This window comes from Perissodus microlepis, chromosome 7 (genome assembly GCF_051167445.1).
Source record: "Perissodus microlepis isolate ML-2025 ecotype Zambia chromosome 7, ASM5116744v1, whole genome shotgun sequence".
Taxonomy (NCBI): domain Eukaryota; kingdom Metazoa; phylum Chordata; class Actinopteri; order Cichliformes; family Cichlidae; genus Perissodus; species Perissodus microlepis.
Window position 1 is genome coordinate 21,399,279 of NC_140467.1, and position 17,624 is coordinate 21,416,902.

The window sequence follows — 17,624 nt, forward strand, 5'->3', positions numbered from 1 at the left end:
ATTTCTGAGTTTTGAGATGTCATGACCAAATCAAAACTTTTGAGTTGAAGTCCTTCTTTTAATTTTATGTAAACAGCATTTAGACATATCTCCCCCCCCCCCTCCTTTGTCCCCAGGCTGAAGCGAGCAGACCACCAGCTGCTGTGGGACCATAGGCTCCACTGTCGGAGGGACCACCCCAGCAGCCTCCCTAAGGTACTGGCCAGTGCGCCCAGCTGGGACTGGGCCAGCATGGCTCATATTCACTCCCTGCTGCACCACTGGCCCACCCTGCCCCCCGTAACAGCGCTGGAGCTACTTGACTCAAAGTACGGTGTGAGCTCAGTACTTAGACACACACAGATTTTTACAAATACAGAAATTCCTTACTTATATAAAGGAGGATAGAATGTGTGCGTTGTCTCCCATCTCTCATTGTAATGTATGTTTGTGTAGGTTTGCAGATACTGAGGTGAGAAGCGTGGCTGTTAGTTGGATTGAGAAGAGCAGCGATGATCAGCTGGCTGACTACCTGCCACAGCTCGTACAGGTATAGCTATATGTACAAAGGTCTGCACTAAAATATGTGCTTTACATCCACTTTAAATCTATTTATTCCCTCTTTATTAAAATTCTTTTTCTCATGTGCTCAATCACAATTCCTTCAGTTAAAATTCAAAGTCTGTTTTTTGTTTCCTCATATGCCCACCAGGCAATAAAGTTTGAGTGTCACCTAAAAAACGCCCTCGTCATGTTCTTGCTGTCCAGAGCACAAGGCAACATAAACATAGCACACTACCTCTATTGGTAAGTGTACAGCAAAAAAATAAATAAAAATTACAATCCTAAAGGCTTTAAGAACATGTATATGAGAAATCATGTGATAGATGTGAAGAAAATGTATTTTAAAAAGTGGTCATCACCATATCTACAATGGTTGCAGGCTGCTAAAGGATGCTGTGCAAGATTCCACCTGGGGACAGCGCTATGAGCGGGTGCTGGGTGCCCTGCTGTGTCTGTGCGGAGCCAAGCTGAGGGCAGAGCTGGAGAAGCAGACTCACTTGGTCACGCTGCTGGGAGCCGTTGCTGAGAGGGTCCGACAGGCTGGTGGATCTACACGACAGGTTAGCATGTGCACATGTGTGTTCGTGCGTGTGTTAAAGGCCATGTAGAATGCCCTTTCTAAACGTGTATGTGTATTTACCTATCTGCATGTTTGCGTTTGTTAGGTTGCACTCCAGGAGGGCCTTGAAAACATTCAGAACTTCTTTCAGAGGAACAGCTGCCGACTGCCCCTCAGCCCCAGTCTGGTGGCAAAGGAGCTAAACATTAAGGTAACACACACAAACACAGTTAAATAATTATCTGAAACCATTAGCTGTACCTGAAGAAAAAGGATTGCGCTCTATGCATTAACTATGTGTTGTTTAAAATTGTATCCAGCTCAGCAGACCTTTTACACTATACTGACTATATCTGATGACAAAATTATCAAGTGTAGAGAATAAATACAATAATCGTTTAATGGAACCAACCACAGAGCAGGAATAGAAGAAAACCTCAGCTGAATTTTGCTGCTGTAAATGTTTCAGTTCAAACAATTGAGGAAATGAGCTTCTTAAGTTACAACTTCAACAAAATATAAAGCATGTGAACAAATATTCCCAAATATTACAGAGATGGTTATCATGGTTAATGAGATCCCCTAAATGATGTATTTATACTTCTGTAAATGCTGTACTCTTCTAAGTAAGAGGAGGATCACTGCTTGGCACAATGGGAATTGTGAGAGATGAGACACAAAGGATTACATTTGGTGACTCATGCTGCCTGCCTCCGTCTGCACATTTTAGCTTTCACAGAGCCAGCTATAAGTTAATTTGCAATTAAATATAAATTTATATTAAGTTTTACATCCATGGCTCTCAAAGTTTGGTCTTTGTTAACATTTTCTGTCCTCTTGAATGCAAAAAGGACAAAATGTACTACTGTGCACATTATGATTTGATGAAGAAGTCCTGAACCGGACTAATTGTAGCCACTCTCTTCCACCAACCACTGCACAATAAAGCTTTCTAGCACTGGTAAATGTATTAAGAAATGTTACAGCTACTTCTCTAATGGTATCAACTACAAACCAGGACAAAAATGACAGCTGCCAGTGTGAGCCCCCATCCTGTGAGCCTTAATCAAAACCTTGCTGTACCTTTTATATAGCTCGTATGATTTATGCAGGCATGATTTTTTGCAATTTAAAAAAATATATATATATAATTGTCTTTACATTATTCAAAGTCATTACTTTGTTTATCCTGCTGAAGTTACTGGATGATAACATTTCAGAAAATGCTAAATGTTCACAGGCTGTCTTTTCTGAGTAACATGCAGGTTTAAAAACATCCTCGAATAAATCAAAACCGTAGAGAAATCACTAATCACTAAATCACTTTGGGATGTGTCTCGGAAGACAACATAACAGTGTGATGTAATGCAGAGGATATTGCTGTTTGTGTGTAGGCCTGTTCCTTCTTCAACTCCAACGCTGTTCCCCTCAAACTGGCATTGGTCAACGCCGACCCCTTGGGAGAAGAGATCAATGTTATGTTCAAGGTAGTGTATGCGCAGACACACAATCACACACGCCCAATGTAAAATGCTGAAAATGAGTACACTGATCAGTAAGTCAAACAACGCCTGAGAACAGGTTCGAGTGTATCTTTCATGCATGTTTGCATGTTTTATGAGTGGAGCCCACAGTAGCACACAAACATGTTGTAACTGTTTACATAGTCTTGATCTGAACACTGCACCCCCTGGTGGCTGAAGTTTAAACCAACCAGTAATTGATAGATACAGTTTACTCAAACAACAAATGCAAAATGAAGTGGCTTAATAAAACAACAAATATTTCCATAAATAATGTATTTTAATAAAATTAAATATCTCAACAGAAAAAGAATAACAAAACAAATGACTTGATAATTAAAGTGCCTCAATAAAATAAAAATGGGTGAAAATAATATGTAATTATTCTTGTGTATAGTGTGCTTACTGTAAGAAACAGTGCAAGGTATTTAAATAAATACTATACTGAACTAAAAAGATGTAGTGCTAAGGATTCTCTGATTGACAAATTTTGTAAAGACTTATTGCACAGAGTAGAAAAGATTTCCTATGTGTGTATAAACTAGCTCTCTCTTGATCTACCTGCATGCATCAGGTCGGAGAAGACCTGAGGCAGGACATGCTGGCTCTGCAGATGATTCGCATCATGGACCGAATCTGGCTGCAGGAGGGTCTAGACCTCCGCATTGTAAATTTCAAATGCATCTCCACTGGCAAGGACAAAGGTAACAGACAAGCACATAAAGACACACTCCCGTCAGTCGGCTTTAAATATCCATTTACAAACCAAGCACACATGTGTACTAAAAATACTCCTACACCTTTTTGTCTGTTTAATCTGAAATTGCTCCTAGCATTAATAGAAAGCATTCCTGCCATGTAGCTAATTTGTTGAGTAAACCAATTGCCACATTTACAGTTAAATATACTATATGGCCAGTGTAGTGTTAATAAAAGATTTGCTGTTGTGTAGGTATGGTAGAGTTGGTGCCTTCTTCTGACACCCTCAGAAAGATCCAGGTGGAGTACGGCGTGACAGGATCCTTTAAGGACAAACCACTGGCAGAATGGCTTCGCAAGTACAACCCCGCTGAGGATGAGTATGAGAAGGTGATACATATTCTCATGAAATTTAAAGCACTTGTTAGTCTGTTTGACCTTTGACCCTTATAAATGTGAATCCTTAATCCAAACATGCAACCTTTTTTTTTTTTTTTTTCATTGCAGTACTCGCTTTATTTAGCCATGCTTAAAATACCCTTTTCTCCTCTCCTTTAGGCTTCGGAGAACTTCATCTACTCTTGTGCTGGATGCTGTGTTGCAACCTACGTGCTTGGCATCTGTGATCGCCATAATGATAATATCATGCTGCGCTCCACTGGTCACATGTTTCACATCGACTTTGGCAAATTCCTGGGCCATGCCCAGATGTTTGGCAGCTTCAAGAGGTGATGATCAAATCTCACATGTATCATGGATGCAAGTGTGAAATTGCTTGTCAGATAAAGTCTGCTTTGTCGCGCTATCAAGTTTTGAAGGTGTGCCGTAGTGATATGATTGATTTACAACCCTCGTAGTTCCCAGGGGACTCCCACAGCACACAGGTGTTTTTTGGTTGTTGTTTGTTTTGAGTGCCTTTAGAACCAATGTGTTAAGTTGTCACAAACAATTTAAAAAGTGTGATCTTCACTTTTATGGATAAAAGGTATGTCAAGCACCCAAGATGAGGTGAAAAAACAAAACAAATCCCGAAAAATTATATACCTACCCCACCGAAGACTTTGTGCATAGTAAAATATTAGAGTACATCCCTGTGCTCAAAGGCCCCACAATTCCTTTGTGGGTGACTGTATTTCAGGAGCAGAGGATAATGACTTTGAGCACAGTAAGATTAATGTGTGTTTTCAGTCATGACCTGATTCTTAACTGAGATTTTCACACAGTGTACAGGTTGGCTCTGTTACAACTACACTCTTCTATTTTTGGCCTTGGAACATTTTCTTGCTGAAATGTTTATACATTCATTTATTTATTTATTTATTCATACATACTCCTTTTTTAGTGTTTACGTGAGGGAGGATGTCAATTTAGGCCATGTTTTACCAGAGGTTTAAACAAGTGATGAAAAACTTTTTGCTCTTTTATGAGAAGCTGATGTCAAATCTTGTCTCCACCCTTTTTTCCCATCAGAGACCGAGCTCCGTTTGTTCTGACCTCTGACATGGCGTACGTCATTAACGGAGGCGAGCGGCCCACCAGCCGTTTCCAGCTGTTTGTGGACCTGTGTTGCCAAGCCTACAACCTCATCCGCAAGAACTCCGGGCTTTTCCTTAACTTGTTGTCACTGGTGAGAGAGAAAACAAAAAAAACAAACAAACCCGAGTACACACTTGTGCATAGTACATAGCACTCTAGCTGTTCATACACACATAGATGGTAAAACGAGTTTTGTTCTTGTACTTTTGTACTGCTGACTGTGTCATTTAACATCTTCATCTGTCCCTATTACTGGTATTGGCCTCCTTTTTGTCACCTTGTTTTCTTTTACACCTGCAAGAGCCAAAATAACAAGATATGCAAACCAAGAACATTCATAATAAATCAGCGCCTCTCTGTCCTAGAAATTTGTGTGCAATAAACTTAGAGGCTCTGCTTAAGTGAAAAGACCTCTGTTTATTGCATTTCTAAAGGAGACAGTCTTGGTGTCACTGAACTGAACTGAATTATACTGATTCTTTGCCTGACCTCGCTGATTATACATTGGACAAACAAAATAGTAGACACACCTGTCGGTGCAATTAAGCAGCACCAGTAAGCACATATTCCAAACTGAACACACAGCAGAGTTAGAAAGTTCTGAGTAATAAGTGGGCCAACATGCAGAAAACTACTTCAGATAACTCAAAAAAAGTCACCAAGTGGTATTCACCTCAAATATCAGGCATGTGTTTCTCTGTCTGTTGTAGATGATGTCATCAGGTCTCCCAGAGCTGACCGGCTCTCAAGATTTAAAGTATGTGTTTGATGCACTGCAGCCGCACAACACAGATGCTGAAGCCACCATCTTCTTTACCAGGTAAATGTATTAACATCTGTCTCCTCCAGTCCAAAAAACAAAACTAAAAACATTTTTGACATGTTTATTGTTTGTTTTTTTAGCACATTTTTGTTCAACTTTAATACTTTTCTCTGATTCATTCCACTGTACGTGGCAGGTTTTGTAGCCAGATATACTTTTGTGTACGGTTTAAGATGTCAGATACTAAAAGTCCACCAGGTGGCAGTACATGCTTAGGAGCAAAACAGGAATAGCTGCTATCTCACTATGCAACAACACAACAAAAGTACAACCAGAACAAGGCATGCTTGTTTTTTGAAAGACCAGTCAGACTGGATTAAAACTGGAAATGTGCTTTGAATGTTTATTTCTTCACATAGCCAAAGGTCAAGGGAGCATAGTTAAAAATTGTGTCTTTGGCATGTTAAATATTTTGTTTCATTTTCACCTGATCTAATGCAGATTTCCTCCCCTTATTTTCTAACTGTCCCAGGCTCATAGAGTCCAGTCTAGGAAGTGTGGCCACCAAGTTCAACTTCTTCATCCACAACCTTGCCCAGCTACGATTCTCTGGTCTGCCGGCCAATGACGAGCCAATCCTCTCTTTCTCCCCGAAGACATATACTCTGAAACAAGAGGGACGCATCGTCCACGCCTCCATCTTCTCCTTTCAGAAGAGATATAACCCAGACAAGCACTATGTGAGTACCAGTGAAGTCTCATTTTGTTTTCCATTTTCCTTTTTCGTCTCATACTGGATTTTGCCCAAACTATAAACTGGCTGTTTCTCCTCTCTGTGCAGATCTATGTGGTGAGACTCCTGAGGGAAGGTCAGAATGAGCCACAGTTTGTCTTCCGCACTTTTGACGAGTTTCAAGAGCTCCACAATAAACTGACTATCCTCTTCCCTCTCTGGAAGCTGCCAAGGTAGTTTTGTCACCACCCGCTCACTCCCTTATCATCCAACAATGTCATCAATCTAATTAAAACCTGTAAGATAGTGAACTGGCCAGTTAATTATCATGTTTTGGAGATGATGCAATCTTCGCTAACACTCCCAAAATGCCATCCTGCTGTAAGCCTAATAATGAATTGGTGTTTTGTTTTGTTTTTGTAATCAGTGTTGTGACTGCCGGTCTAAGTGTTACATCAGATTCTGTAAAGTAGATCAGCTAATCATACCTTGCTTCTCTTTTTCTCTAGTTTCCCCAGCAAAATGGTGCTTGGCCGAAGCCAAATTAAAGAAGTAGCAGCCAAGAGGAAGCTGGAGCTCAATAACTATGTCCACAACCTGATGAGAAGCTCCACAGAGGTTACCCAGGTATACGCACACACAAACAAACACATTCCGTTTACTGGAATGATAGTAATCAGGAATAGATTTTCAGTCTTTCTGGTCTTCTTCTAGTGTGACCTGATCTACACATTCTTTCATCCAATTGCGCGGGATGACAAGACAGAAGGTGTGGATGCCATGGCCAAGGCACCTGGTAAATACCATCACTTTTCATTTCCATTTACTGTTTGTCATTTTCTTGACACTGTTTGTGCTTTTGCTTTCATTACTGTGCTATCATTAAGCCATGTACTGTTTATAAATATTGACAAGTAATTTACCAGTTTGTCAAGTTACTCTGTTGAGTTTGTAGGCAAAAATATTTAATGGTTCATTGAATAAAAATTTAAAATGCATTTCTCACAAAAGATCAAAGGAACACTTTTTAATCCGTATACTATCAAGTCAGTTAAACCTCTGGGATATTGATCTGGTCAGGTAAGTATCCAAGGGGGTTGTTAATTTTGTTAAGAGCAAAGCAGCACAAACTTATTAACAACAGATGCACTAGATGAGCAAGGATGTGACAACCCACAAAACAGGAATGTTTTCACAGTTAGAGGCCACTGACATTTTTGCATCCTCATCTTTTCTGGGTTTTTTTTGTTTTGTTTTTTTTAACTAGTTTTGCATTTGGCTACGGTCACTGTCACTGCTGGTGATATGAGCCTATACCAGGACCCTAGAGATGTTTCACTAGTAGTCCAACTCCTATTGATGGCACATCAATACGTGCCACTGCCGGCAGGTTTGTTTTGTTTCCCAGCAAAGCCCTAAGAGTATGGTGGAGATTTGAGGAAAAAGGCAAGTGAGGAGAGCTAAACATGGCTGTAGAAGGTCCTTAACCCATCAGCACTGCTAGAGCTACATAATGACCTCCAGATCAACACTGGTGTGAATGTCTTTTACCATTCAGAAATAGACTTCATGACAGTGGTCTGAGGACCCAGGTCTGGGGTGGCGTATCCTTCGAGGGATGCAAAGAACTCTACAGGCTAGGCGGCAGCACACTGACTGCCTTTAGGTATTGGGATGAGATCTTTGGACCCGTTGTCAGAGCCTATGCTGGTGCAGTGGGTTCTGGGTTTCTCCTGGTGCACTACAATGCCTCGCTCATGTAGTGAGAATATGCAGGCAGTTCCTTGAGGTTGAAGAAATTGATACCACTGGCCCCCACGATCGATCCAATTCCAACATCTCTGTTCGGTCCATCCTACGCCATGATGCCCTGGTCCAGATCTGTATGGAGGTCACCCAGGACACCATCCATCTTCTCAATAGAACCATGCCCCGTTGTTGTCCAACATCTATAAAAGCACATGGGGGGCATACAAAACTAATAGGTGCGATTTTTGAGTTGCTGCAGTGAAGGTTTGGCAAGGTGGGCTAGCCTGCCACATCATTTTCACACATTTTTGGACTGTCTTTGGATTCAACCCTCTGTAGGTGTGACACATTACACATGATACATTATCCAGTTCATATTAGTATAGATAGCAGCATGATTGTTGAAGACCTTGTGTTAGCATGCTATTCCAGATTCATGAGAGTTATGTGTGGCGTGTGACTGTTGCAGAGCCTCCACTGAGTCCCACTTCTGGTCGGGTGGAAGGAGAAGTGAAGCTGTCAATCTCCTACAGGAATAGTACTCTATTCATCATGGTCATGCACATCAGAGACCTGGTAGGCTTCAAGAATTAAATATATATTTTAAAATATTGTTTTGATCAGTTCATGTCATTTCATTCTTTTTCTATTTCTCTCTGTTGTCATACAATTAATCCGTCTCTTTCCTGTCAGGTTTCTGAAGATGGAACAGATCCCAACCCGTATGTGAAGACTTACCTGCTTCCAGATCCACACAAGACTTCCAAACGCAAGACAAAGATCTCAAGGAAAACCAGGAATCCTACCTTCAATGAGATGGTTAGGAAATACTATAAGCTATATTTATTATCTAGTATGGCATTGTTAAGAACCATGATGTTAGACTATTTTGATATTTAGAGATTTATTTTTGATATGAAAATGTTCTACTGAGGTACTGAAATCCAAGAACTTCATGGTCAGCTGCCTAAAGACACTCACTTTGCTAACTTTTCCATTCTCTTCTTCCACAGCTGGTGTACAGTGGCTACAGCAAAGAAACTCTGGGCCTTCGGGAGCTGCAGCTGAGCGTGCTCAGTGCTGAGTCGCTGCGTGAGAACTACTTCCTGGGTGGCATTACGCTCAGGCTCAAAGACTTTGACCTCAGCAACGAGACGGTCAAGTGGTACAAACTAACGGCCGTTCCATACTTCTAACCCCTGCCCACCTCCCTCTGCCGAAGCAACAGTTCTGACTCTGCCTCTTCAAGCAAAAAACAAACAAAAAACAGCGCTGCATTCAAATCATATGGGAAATGCAACAGATGCTTACTTGAAAATGGTGGTCACCTCAGCTTTCAGTTCACTTCAGCACTACTCTTTCTTTTCCTTCTTTTCTTTTATGGATGAATTTCCTGCCATTCCGATCATTCAGTAATAATCAGCAATATTTTACTTTCAAATCTATTAAACCAAATTAACAATTTCTTCCACATGAATCGTGTTGTAATTAGTATTCTTAAGATTTCATAAGAAGAATACTTATGTTCTCATTGCTGACAAACATATACCACGAGCAACAACATTCTGCTGAATTTTACCATGAGGTTGCATGTAATTATGTTGCCGCGGAGGTTATTCCCATATGACGTGAATGTGTGAAAAACTCCTTCAGACGTGCCCTCAAAGGGCGATCGTTCGGGCTAATTCACAAATCTTCAAACGGGGGAGCCTGGTCTTCATTCTTCACCATTTCTTTTTTTTCTTCCCTCTACAGCTAATCAAGATTGTTTTTGTGACAAACAATCTCCTCCTTTTGTCTCAGTTTTCCTAAAGTGTAACAAAGAGCTGTAACGTTTTGTACATTTTGATATTAGAGGACCAAAACGGCTTACTTTCAGAAGAGTATATATAGGCTGACACATTTATTTTTTAAGTAATAGAAAAGGGGCTCGTTTTGACATTTTCCTTGTTTATTTTCTATATAGACAAATAGGAGGCATCAGGGTTTCCTGCTTTGTAGCAGATACCTCTGGCTTAGAGCAGAGCTCCAGGAAATCAACCATGACCTTAATATTCCCCAAAAATGTGCCAAAAGTAATGAAAAGGACAGTAAATCAAACCACACTTTCATCAAGGTGCCTTTGTTTGTGCTCACGCTCAACATGGCCTTATTACAGGATATATTTTATTAACAATGTGATGTCCTTATTAAAGAAAAATCTATATTCTATAAAGCTATATCAGTAGTTCTTCCACAGCAGGTCTAAGTGTGGGAGTGCAACCTTTTTTGTGACAGTGGAATGCCACTAAATGCACAATACTAGGTCTTTCACTCGTGGTATTACTTGACTGTTTTCACACAGCACACCTTAAAAGGGGAATTTGTATAATAAGCTTCAGAACATGCTTTTGTACATGCTCGGGTTGAAGATTATGATTGTTTGAAGACACTGATTGGTAGTCTGTTCGGTGCTTCCTTCAAGTGGTTCAAAACCACAAGTCAGGAACTGAGTTACTTCTGGAGTCTGGACCTGAGGCTGTTTCACCTTTGGGCAGCAATGCCACACTCACTCCTAGTGCCTAATACTGGTGTAACAATGCCATGAGTCACTGGATGGTAATAGCTGCCAGTGAAGTCCAGAACTGCCAGTGAAGTCAGGTTTTGTGACATTTAGTTGAGGGAATGCTTTGGCAAAACGACACAAATCAGATACTGAAAGGACAACTTTACCTTAAAACGTCTTCACAAAAAAGGGAACAGGAATTTGGAGCATGAGATTAGCTGCTTTCTTCTCTACTTGCCTAACTATGAATCTAAAGTTGTTGTTAATGTTTAATAAAGAAATTAAGATAAATGTTTCTAAAAAGTTTTTTAGAGATCCACAAGACAATGTCATGTTATGATTATTAGTGGCTTCATTTGTTCTTTTAGCAGCTGTACAAAGAAAGGAAGCATAGTTTGTATTAACATGGCCAGTTATTTATTCCTAATTGGTGACCTCTTGCCTGAATGGATCAGTGTGTACTGTAATCCTTCTTTCTTAAAGCAAATTAAATGTTTTTGGAACGTATGTGTCAAAATTGTGGTCTTTGTGTGAAATTTGTTTAAAGGTAGATTACACAAACTTGCTTACTGATTCTATTGTTACAATTTCTTTGCCTGCAAGTTAGGTACAGTACTGTGCAAATGTCTTGAGCTACCCCTAATTTCTTTTATATTTTGCTTCCAAGAGACCTTTCTATTATATATTTTTCTTTAATTGTTCTTGAACAATAATTCTTCAGGCTTCCTGAGTGGCTTTTTCAAGTTTTTATTTGGACGTTGCCTGCTCTTTCCCTCAATTTGAATCCAGTCTTTGTACCCAACCATCTTCTGAGAATGTTTTTGTTTAAGCTACTCTGACCTGTGAGTCATTCAAGCATAAAAATGGAAACCAGTATGGTATCTACATATTGAACAAGAACCAATTTTCCATTGTCTTATTTGCATGTATTTTGCTCACATTACTTCATTTGAATGTATGCAAATTGCCAAAGATCACTCAGTTTGACAGGCGTAAAATAGTATTTTTCCTCCAACAAGCTGATTCCTAAAGGACTATTAACCAGAAACTTGGCATATCTTGTCATGGTTATGGATACTTTGAGAAAACCTGGAAACGTGCAGATAAACATCTGTAAACGGTATTCTTTAAACTGAAAAAAAGGAGATAATCTAATAACTGATAAAGAATCTGGGGGGTACATCTGTTTTCTTGAGAAATAGTTTCAACGTAAGGGTTTACAGCTATTACTATTAAGAGAAATGAAGGAACAGTATTGCATATTACAAACTGCACTGAGAATCAGTGGCAAAAGATCTTTGTGTATTGAATCTAAATTCAAATGACTGGTTTAAGTCATTGTCATTATTTATGGAGAAGGTCAGAAAAGAGTTAAAACAGTGACCCATTTCTAAAACATTGTGGGGGCTTTCATCCACCGTGTAATACCAGCTGAAAATCATCTGATTGGCAACAGCATCATTTTCAACATAATAATGATCCCTAACACACTTCCAATCCATTGGTCATGGACTGGCATTCGCATTTCCACAGCACTCAGACTTCAATGTTATTGAAGCAGTGTGGGATCATCTTCACAGAGAACAGAACAAAAGGCAGTTAAATTCCAAAGGATGTGTCCTTCAAGAGGCCTGGAGTTATTTCTGAAGATATTTGAATTTACAAGAAAGCTTGCTCAAGAGTTCAGGCTGCCGTGAAGAATAAAGGTGATCAACAAATACTCTTTGAAATTGTATACTCTATTTCAGCCTTATATTCTGGATTCCCATGTGTGTTCCCTCGTTTCATTAAATTACTGCTCCCATTTCCCGTTTTATCGGGAGTCGATGAAGACCATTGCACAGTACTACATAACTACAGCTTGATGAGAAATACCTTCATTTCTGCAGATATGAAGAGAAGCTATTTTACGAAAAATTCGTATGTTGTGGTGGACCACTGTCTGTGTTTACCTCCACAATGTATACTGAGCTTGGTGTCCCACAAATTCCGCTCACATGTCAGCAGCCAGTTTCTTCAAGGTTTTGTTTGCATTGAGAAAAAAATGGCGCCAACTAAAGCGGTTTCAGTGTGACAAAAATTAGCGTCCTTTACAAGGTATCGTTGTTCAGCTATTGCAAACTCAAGTATTCAGTCGGACTGAAGAAGAATGAGGGAGATACTAAAAGCTGAGCTAGGGTAGTTTTGTTGACGTCAGGTAGCGTCAACAAAACTCCGGTCTACGTCATTGCGTCATTTCCGACGCAGGCGCAAAATACCATTTTCTGTCGCGTGTGCGGCCTCTCTTCCTCTACCGCCATCATGGGTCGCATGCACGCTCCCGGGTGAGCTCTCTTTTTGTCTTTTAAAGTTGGTATTTTCCTTCCGTAGACAGGTTTTGTTTCCAGGAGATAGCTTCTAAACATGTTGTGGCTGACTGGGGTAAAAAAATGAAATCTGGGATTCAACCTAAAAGTGAGAAATTGACTTACATGTACACAGTCAGTCGACATTCTCCGTTTGCTAGCTTGTGATAGCCAAGTTAGCACATTTGCGCATCGAAGCGATTTTAACTCCCTGAGTTGTACATCATGTTGCATATAAATGTATAACTTGCAAAGTTTAAGCCACGCGTGTTTCTTCTTACTGATAGCAAAGTTAATTTACTGTAAACTGATCATTTAGTTAAGATTCATGATCGGTAAGCCAGCACTAGTATGAAGCGAGCATAACCCGGCCTTTTTTCCCCGTTGCCTGTTGACTTGCCGATAGTTTTTGCGTTGTTCTGACCAAACTGTCAAGTTATCACTACTAACGGGATTTTGTTTCTCGCTTACAGAAAGGGCTTGTCCCAGTCAGCTCTGCCTTACAGGCGCAGTGTTCCCACTGTGAGTACACATTCATTATATTTCGCTAAAGCGAAGTGATTATTGCACATTTTTTTGAACACACGTCCTTTATTTTAATACCGTCCCCCATTTTTGTAGTGGCTGAAGCTCACATCTGATGATGTCAAAGAGCAGATCTTCAAGCTGGCCAAGAAGGGTCTGACTCCTTCTCAGATTGGTAAGTGCTACCATTCACTCATGTAGTTTTTCTTCCCTGCAACATGCAGATGTTGAGATTAATTACATGGCATGACTATAATAATTGAAGAGCACCACAGTTCAGTTCACAACTTTTGGCAGACTCAGATATTGCTGAGCAGTTTAAAAACGTTTGGCTGTACATTACTTGTGCTAGATGCCCTTCCAGATATTTGGCTGACCATGATGTTGATACCATTATACTTAATTTCTGCAGTAATTTTTAATTCAGAATTTCCTCATAATTGTAAATTTTGGGGTTGCTGTTATCATCTTCTTGTTGTTCTTTGTCCTCCGAGCTTCAGTGCAATGTAAACCAGATGTATTACACACCGTCTAGTCTCAAGTTTTTACACTAAGTCATTCTAAGCCATTATAATACAATAAGAAGTGTATGTTGTTTTTTCTGATATTTACAAATTAGGATAGATTGTCTGTATTGTGAGTAAAGACAAGATGGAGCAGGTATACATTTTCCTATTGACTGATAGCTACAGGCCTCAAGGCTCCACAGAAACTCATGTCAAATCAAAACGTTTGGAAAAGTCCTACAAAGATTATTGCCAACTTATCTTACAGTGCAAACAATCATTGAATAAAATGAGTTGTCATCAGTGACAAAAAAAATGTGATGCCATTCAGAGAAAACTTCAACTCTTTCTCTGTTTAGGAAAATTACATTAGCCAGATGCCACTTGTGTTACATAAATCCAGGAAACACAATTTATTCACTTTGAATTTTTTTTTAGTTTTGCTTTTGAATCAATATGCAGTCTCAATTTCTCTGGAATTTTTTTAAATCTGTTTTAAGACTGTTTTGGCAGATTTATGCAAAACTTCATTTGTTGGCAAAATCCCATGCCTGTTTCAGTTTTATCATGTCTTTAAACCTTTCTAGGTGTGATTCTGAGGGACTCCCACGGTGTTGCCCAAGTACGTTTTGTCACTGGCAACAAAATTCTGAGGATCCTCAAGTCCAAGGGTCTGGCCCCTGACCTGCCAGAGGATCTGTACCACCTCATCAAGAAGGCTGTGGCGGTCAGGAAGCACCTGGAGAGAAACAGAAAGGTACAGCAAAGCTAGGCCAATGACCTGGAACAAGATCCTATAGCATAACTTGGAAGATGAGTTTGTTTTCCATGTAAAATTAAAAATGTAATTTTGATGTTGTCATCAACAGTTTAAAGGATTTTTATTCTTTGGAATGCAAGAAATTTGAAATATAATGGGAATTGAATGCAACACGTTGTTGTTATATTTGCAGGACAAGGATGCCAAGTTCCGCCTGATTCTTATTGAGAGCAGGATCCACAGGCTGGCCCGTTACTACAAGACCAAGAGAGTACTGGCCCCCAACTGGAAGTAGTATGTATCTGTGATGCTTTTGAGATGCTTTTCTTCTTATTTGGATCGGAAAATTAAATTTTTGCAAGTCGGTTATTACAACACTAATTGTTTAACTGTATTGTAATGTAACACTAAGTGTATACATGGAAGTGCACAATTCATTGTCATGCTCCTCATTGTTTATTAGGAGTATTGATATTTCTGTTGTGCTAGAGAAAAACTGGAGGTAAATTAGCAGAGCAGCTACTTGGTGCAGTCTCTGCCAGTCCCCTTCACACAATGAAACTATTTGTGTACATGTGTGGTTTAGTGTGGATGGACACATTGATGTTCTAAAAAGACAACTTGGTCCTTTTTATTCAGCTATAGTTTTGTAGGTTTGCACATGTGGCGTTTTAAGCAGGTTATAATTTATGTGGCCAACATGAACTTAATTTTGAATATAAAGAAATAATTACAACAAAGTAAAAATCATGAGTGAGTAATAGGAAAGAGATGGTTATACGTTTCCCCTAAAAAAAAATATATATATATATATATATGAAGATTTAATGGGTTTTTGTTTTTAAGTCAAAAGTTTTTGTTTACTAATGTTTTTTCCCCTTTCTGTTTACAGTGAGTCCTCTACAGCTTCTGCTCTGGTGGCATAAATTCTACACTTTTGGATTAATAAAACAGTTTAAATTGGGAGTTGTTTGTTTGTCTTTTTGTGTGTTAAGATTTAGGGATGCACTTGAAATACAGGCCAAACACCGAATACAAAAAAGAATATATTTAAATGGACCGGTACTTTTACAGTGCTTTTCTACTCTGAGCGCTCAAAGCGCTTTACACAACTTGCCTCATTCACACAAGCAATGTTTTTTAATGCTCTTTCTACATAAGTGCTTTGTAACACACACACATTCATACTCTAGTTGATTCATGGAAGAGCAACTTGGGGTTAGAATCTTGCCCACTGATATTTAGCACACAGACAGGGGTCTAGCCACCAACCTTCCGAATAGTAGGTGACCTACTCTACCACCTAGGGGAAAACGAATGTAGCAATACATGCCCATTGAGAGCAGGGCCCTATAATACAGGGAAAGTTCAACATTTTCTGTAAATGTAATTTTTCCCCACAGTGGCTGTTTCTGTTTATTTAACGTAATATAAAGTGGAGTAGCTTTTCTTTAAGCAAAGGCCAAATTCCACCCTGGCTCAGACTGATTTCAGAGAAGTTATTTGGGTCTTTGCGCATTTTACTAACCAGTATGTCCTAATTTATTTGATTGTGGGGAATTTAAACTGAAGAAAGGAACACCGTAAGCACTACTTTTATTAGACTTTTATAAGTTCAGATGGCCACAAATTTTGAGACCTACCCGAAACACTGCCGACGTGCTCATGGTTGTGTTTGGGAAGGTAGGATCCCTTCAGGGTTGGCACAAAAAGTCAATATTTGGAAGGTAATCGTTACTAAGAAAATTACTTTTGAATTAGATACTCATCGCAATAGTATCTATACCAACAGTGCTGTTTTTGGGTCCTCTTTGAGATCATAGGTACTTCACAGGGTACCATTGAAAACAGGCAGGCATACAGCTCCTTCTAACTAGCAGCTGAATACATGAAGAGTAGTTTGCATTCACAGCATTTTATGAGGAATTTCAGGATCTATTTTTAAAGCTTGTGTCTTTAAACAAAAATGAAGTACTAAATAATCTAAGATGCAACTATATAATTTTAACTATTAAAATTTACCCAGCAGTTAGAGCAAAACAGTTGAAGTATTGAGGTTTCATTCTATTTGTGGCATCAGTGTGCAAAGCGTGATATGTGGAAGATACTAAAAGACTATTGATTCTAGAAGTGACATTGAATTTCCTCAGGCCATGTGTCAAGGCCTTCGCATGTATTTTTTAAGAATTACAAACAACATTTAGTTCATATTGGTTTATTCATCGTGACATAAGACAGTAAGTTGTATTTAAATTGCCTGTGTTAACGTGGTGTAGCAAAGACTGATGAAGCTATGCAATGGTAAGATGTCCGCCCATTGATCCCTCCATAATCCACATTGCTGCTCCTCTTATAACAGTGAAACTTGAACACAGTGATTACTTACTGGGCTTACATCCAGGTTGTGCCCAAGTTCAAAATCATATAGGGTTTTTTCAGGGTTGGGGGGTTCCCCTTATAGCAGGGGCTCCCAAAGTGTGAGGTGCAAATCTGCCGTTTGAAATTACAAGTATGTACAATTTCATATTTATATACATTCATTGATTTATATAAAAAGTGAATTAAAACTGCTAATAGGAGGATGTTACTTTAAGTTAAATTTACTTTTGTGTCCCATTGGCTAGTGGGTCACACATTGCTCTTATCACTTAGCATATGATTGGGTTGCTTTAGCAATTTATAACCAACAGCCTATGATGTTGATGTTTTTCTAATTAAATTCTCAAGGAAATGCATCACTTTATCTTGTATTTTGATCAAAGTGAAGATTTAAGATTCGGTGGGCCTCAGGGTTTTTTTTGTTTTTTTGATTTTTTTCAAGTGGACTGCAGTATTCTT

The 17,624-nt window shown here is 39.3% G+C and overlaps 2 protein-coding genes and 1 non-coding gene across 4 annotated transcripts in view; all 3 read left to right on the top strand.

The window, feature by feature from the left end:
• The window catches only part of pik3c2a (phosphatidylinositol-4-phosphate 3-kinase, catalytic subunit type 2 alpha), a 44,526-nt gene extending 33,369 nt beyond the window's left edge, over window positions 1–11,157 (top strand). For both annotated transcript variants that reach the window (XM_084934125.1, XM_084934126.1), the window contains exons 16-33: window positions 117–308; window positions 436–529; window positions 692–786; window positions 923–1,103; window positions 1,209–1,313; window positions 2,497–2,589; window positions 3,200–3,329; window positions 3,578–3,714; window positions 3,883–4,052; window positions 4,795–4,951; window positions 5,571–5,680; window positions 6,156–6,363; window positions 6,465–6,589; window positions 6,866–6,983; window positions 7,071–7,152; window positions 8,575–8,681; window positions 8,799–8,924; window positions 9,119–11,157. In XM_084934125.1, coding sequence (XP_084790251.1) covers window positions 117–308; window positions 436–529; window positions 692–786; window positions 923–1,103; window positions 1,209–1,313; window positions 2,497–2,589; window positions 3,200–3,329; window positions 3,578–3,714; window positions 3,883–4,052; window positions 4,795–4,951; window positions 5,571–5,680; window positions 6,156–6,363; window positions 6,465–6,589; window positions 6,866–6,983; window positions 7,071–7,152; window positions 8,575–8,681; window positions 8,799–8,924; window positions 9,119–9,301 — 2,413 coding nt within the window. In that variant the 3' untranslated portion in view covers window positions 9,302–11,157. The remainder of the gene's footprint in view (window positions 1–116; window positions 309–435; window positions 530–691; window positions 787–922; window positions 1,104–1,208; window positions 1,314–2,496; window positions 2,590–3,199; window positions 3,330–3,577; window positions 3,715–3,882; window positions 4,053–4,794; window positions 4,952–5,570; window positions 5,681–6,155; window positions 6,364–6,464; window positions 6,590–6,865; window positions 6,984–7,070; window positions 7,153–8,574; window positions 8,682–8,798; window positions 8,925–9,118) is intronic.
• A 1,757-nt stretch (window positions 11,158–12,914) lies between these two features.
• Window positions 12,915–15,752, top strand: rps13 (ribosomal protein S13). The gene is made up of 6 exons (XM_084934128.1): window positions 12,915–12,974; window positions 13,469–13,517; window positions 13,617–13,695; window positions 14,614–14,783; window positions 14,980–15,080; window positions 15,679–15,752. Exons 1-6 carry the CDS (start codon window positions 12,952–12,954, stop codon window positions 15,710–15,712), a joined length of 456 nt encoding a protein of 151 aa, XP_084790254.1. The 5' UTR covers window positions 12,915–12,951; the 3' UTR covers window positions 15,713–15,752.
• LOC146383034 (small nucleolar RNA SNORA19) lies at window positions 15,212–15,344 on the top strand. Its single transcript, XR_014800948.1, has one exon. It is a non-coding gene; the product is annotated as a small nucleolar RNA SNORA19 (small nucleolar RNA).
• Window positions 15,753–17,624: the final 1,872 nt, after the last annotated feature.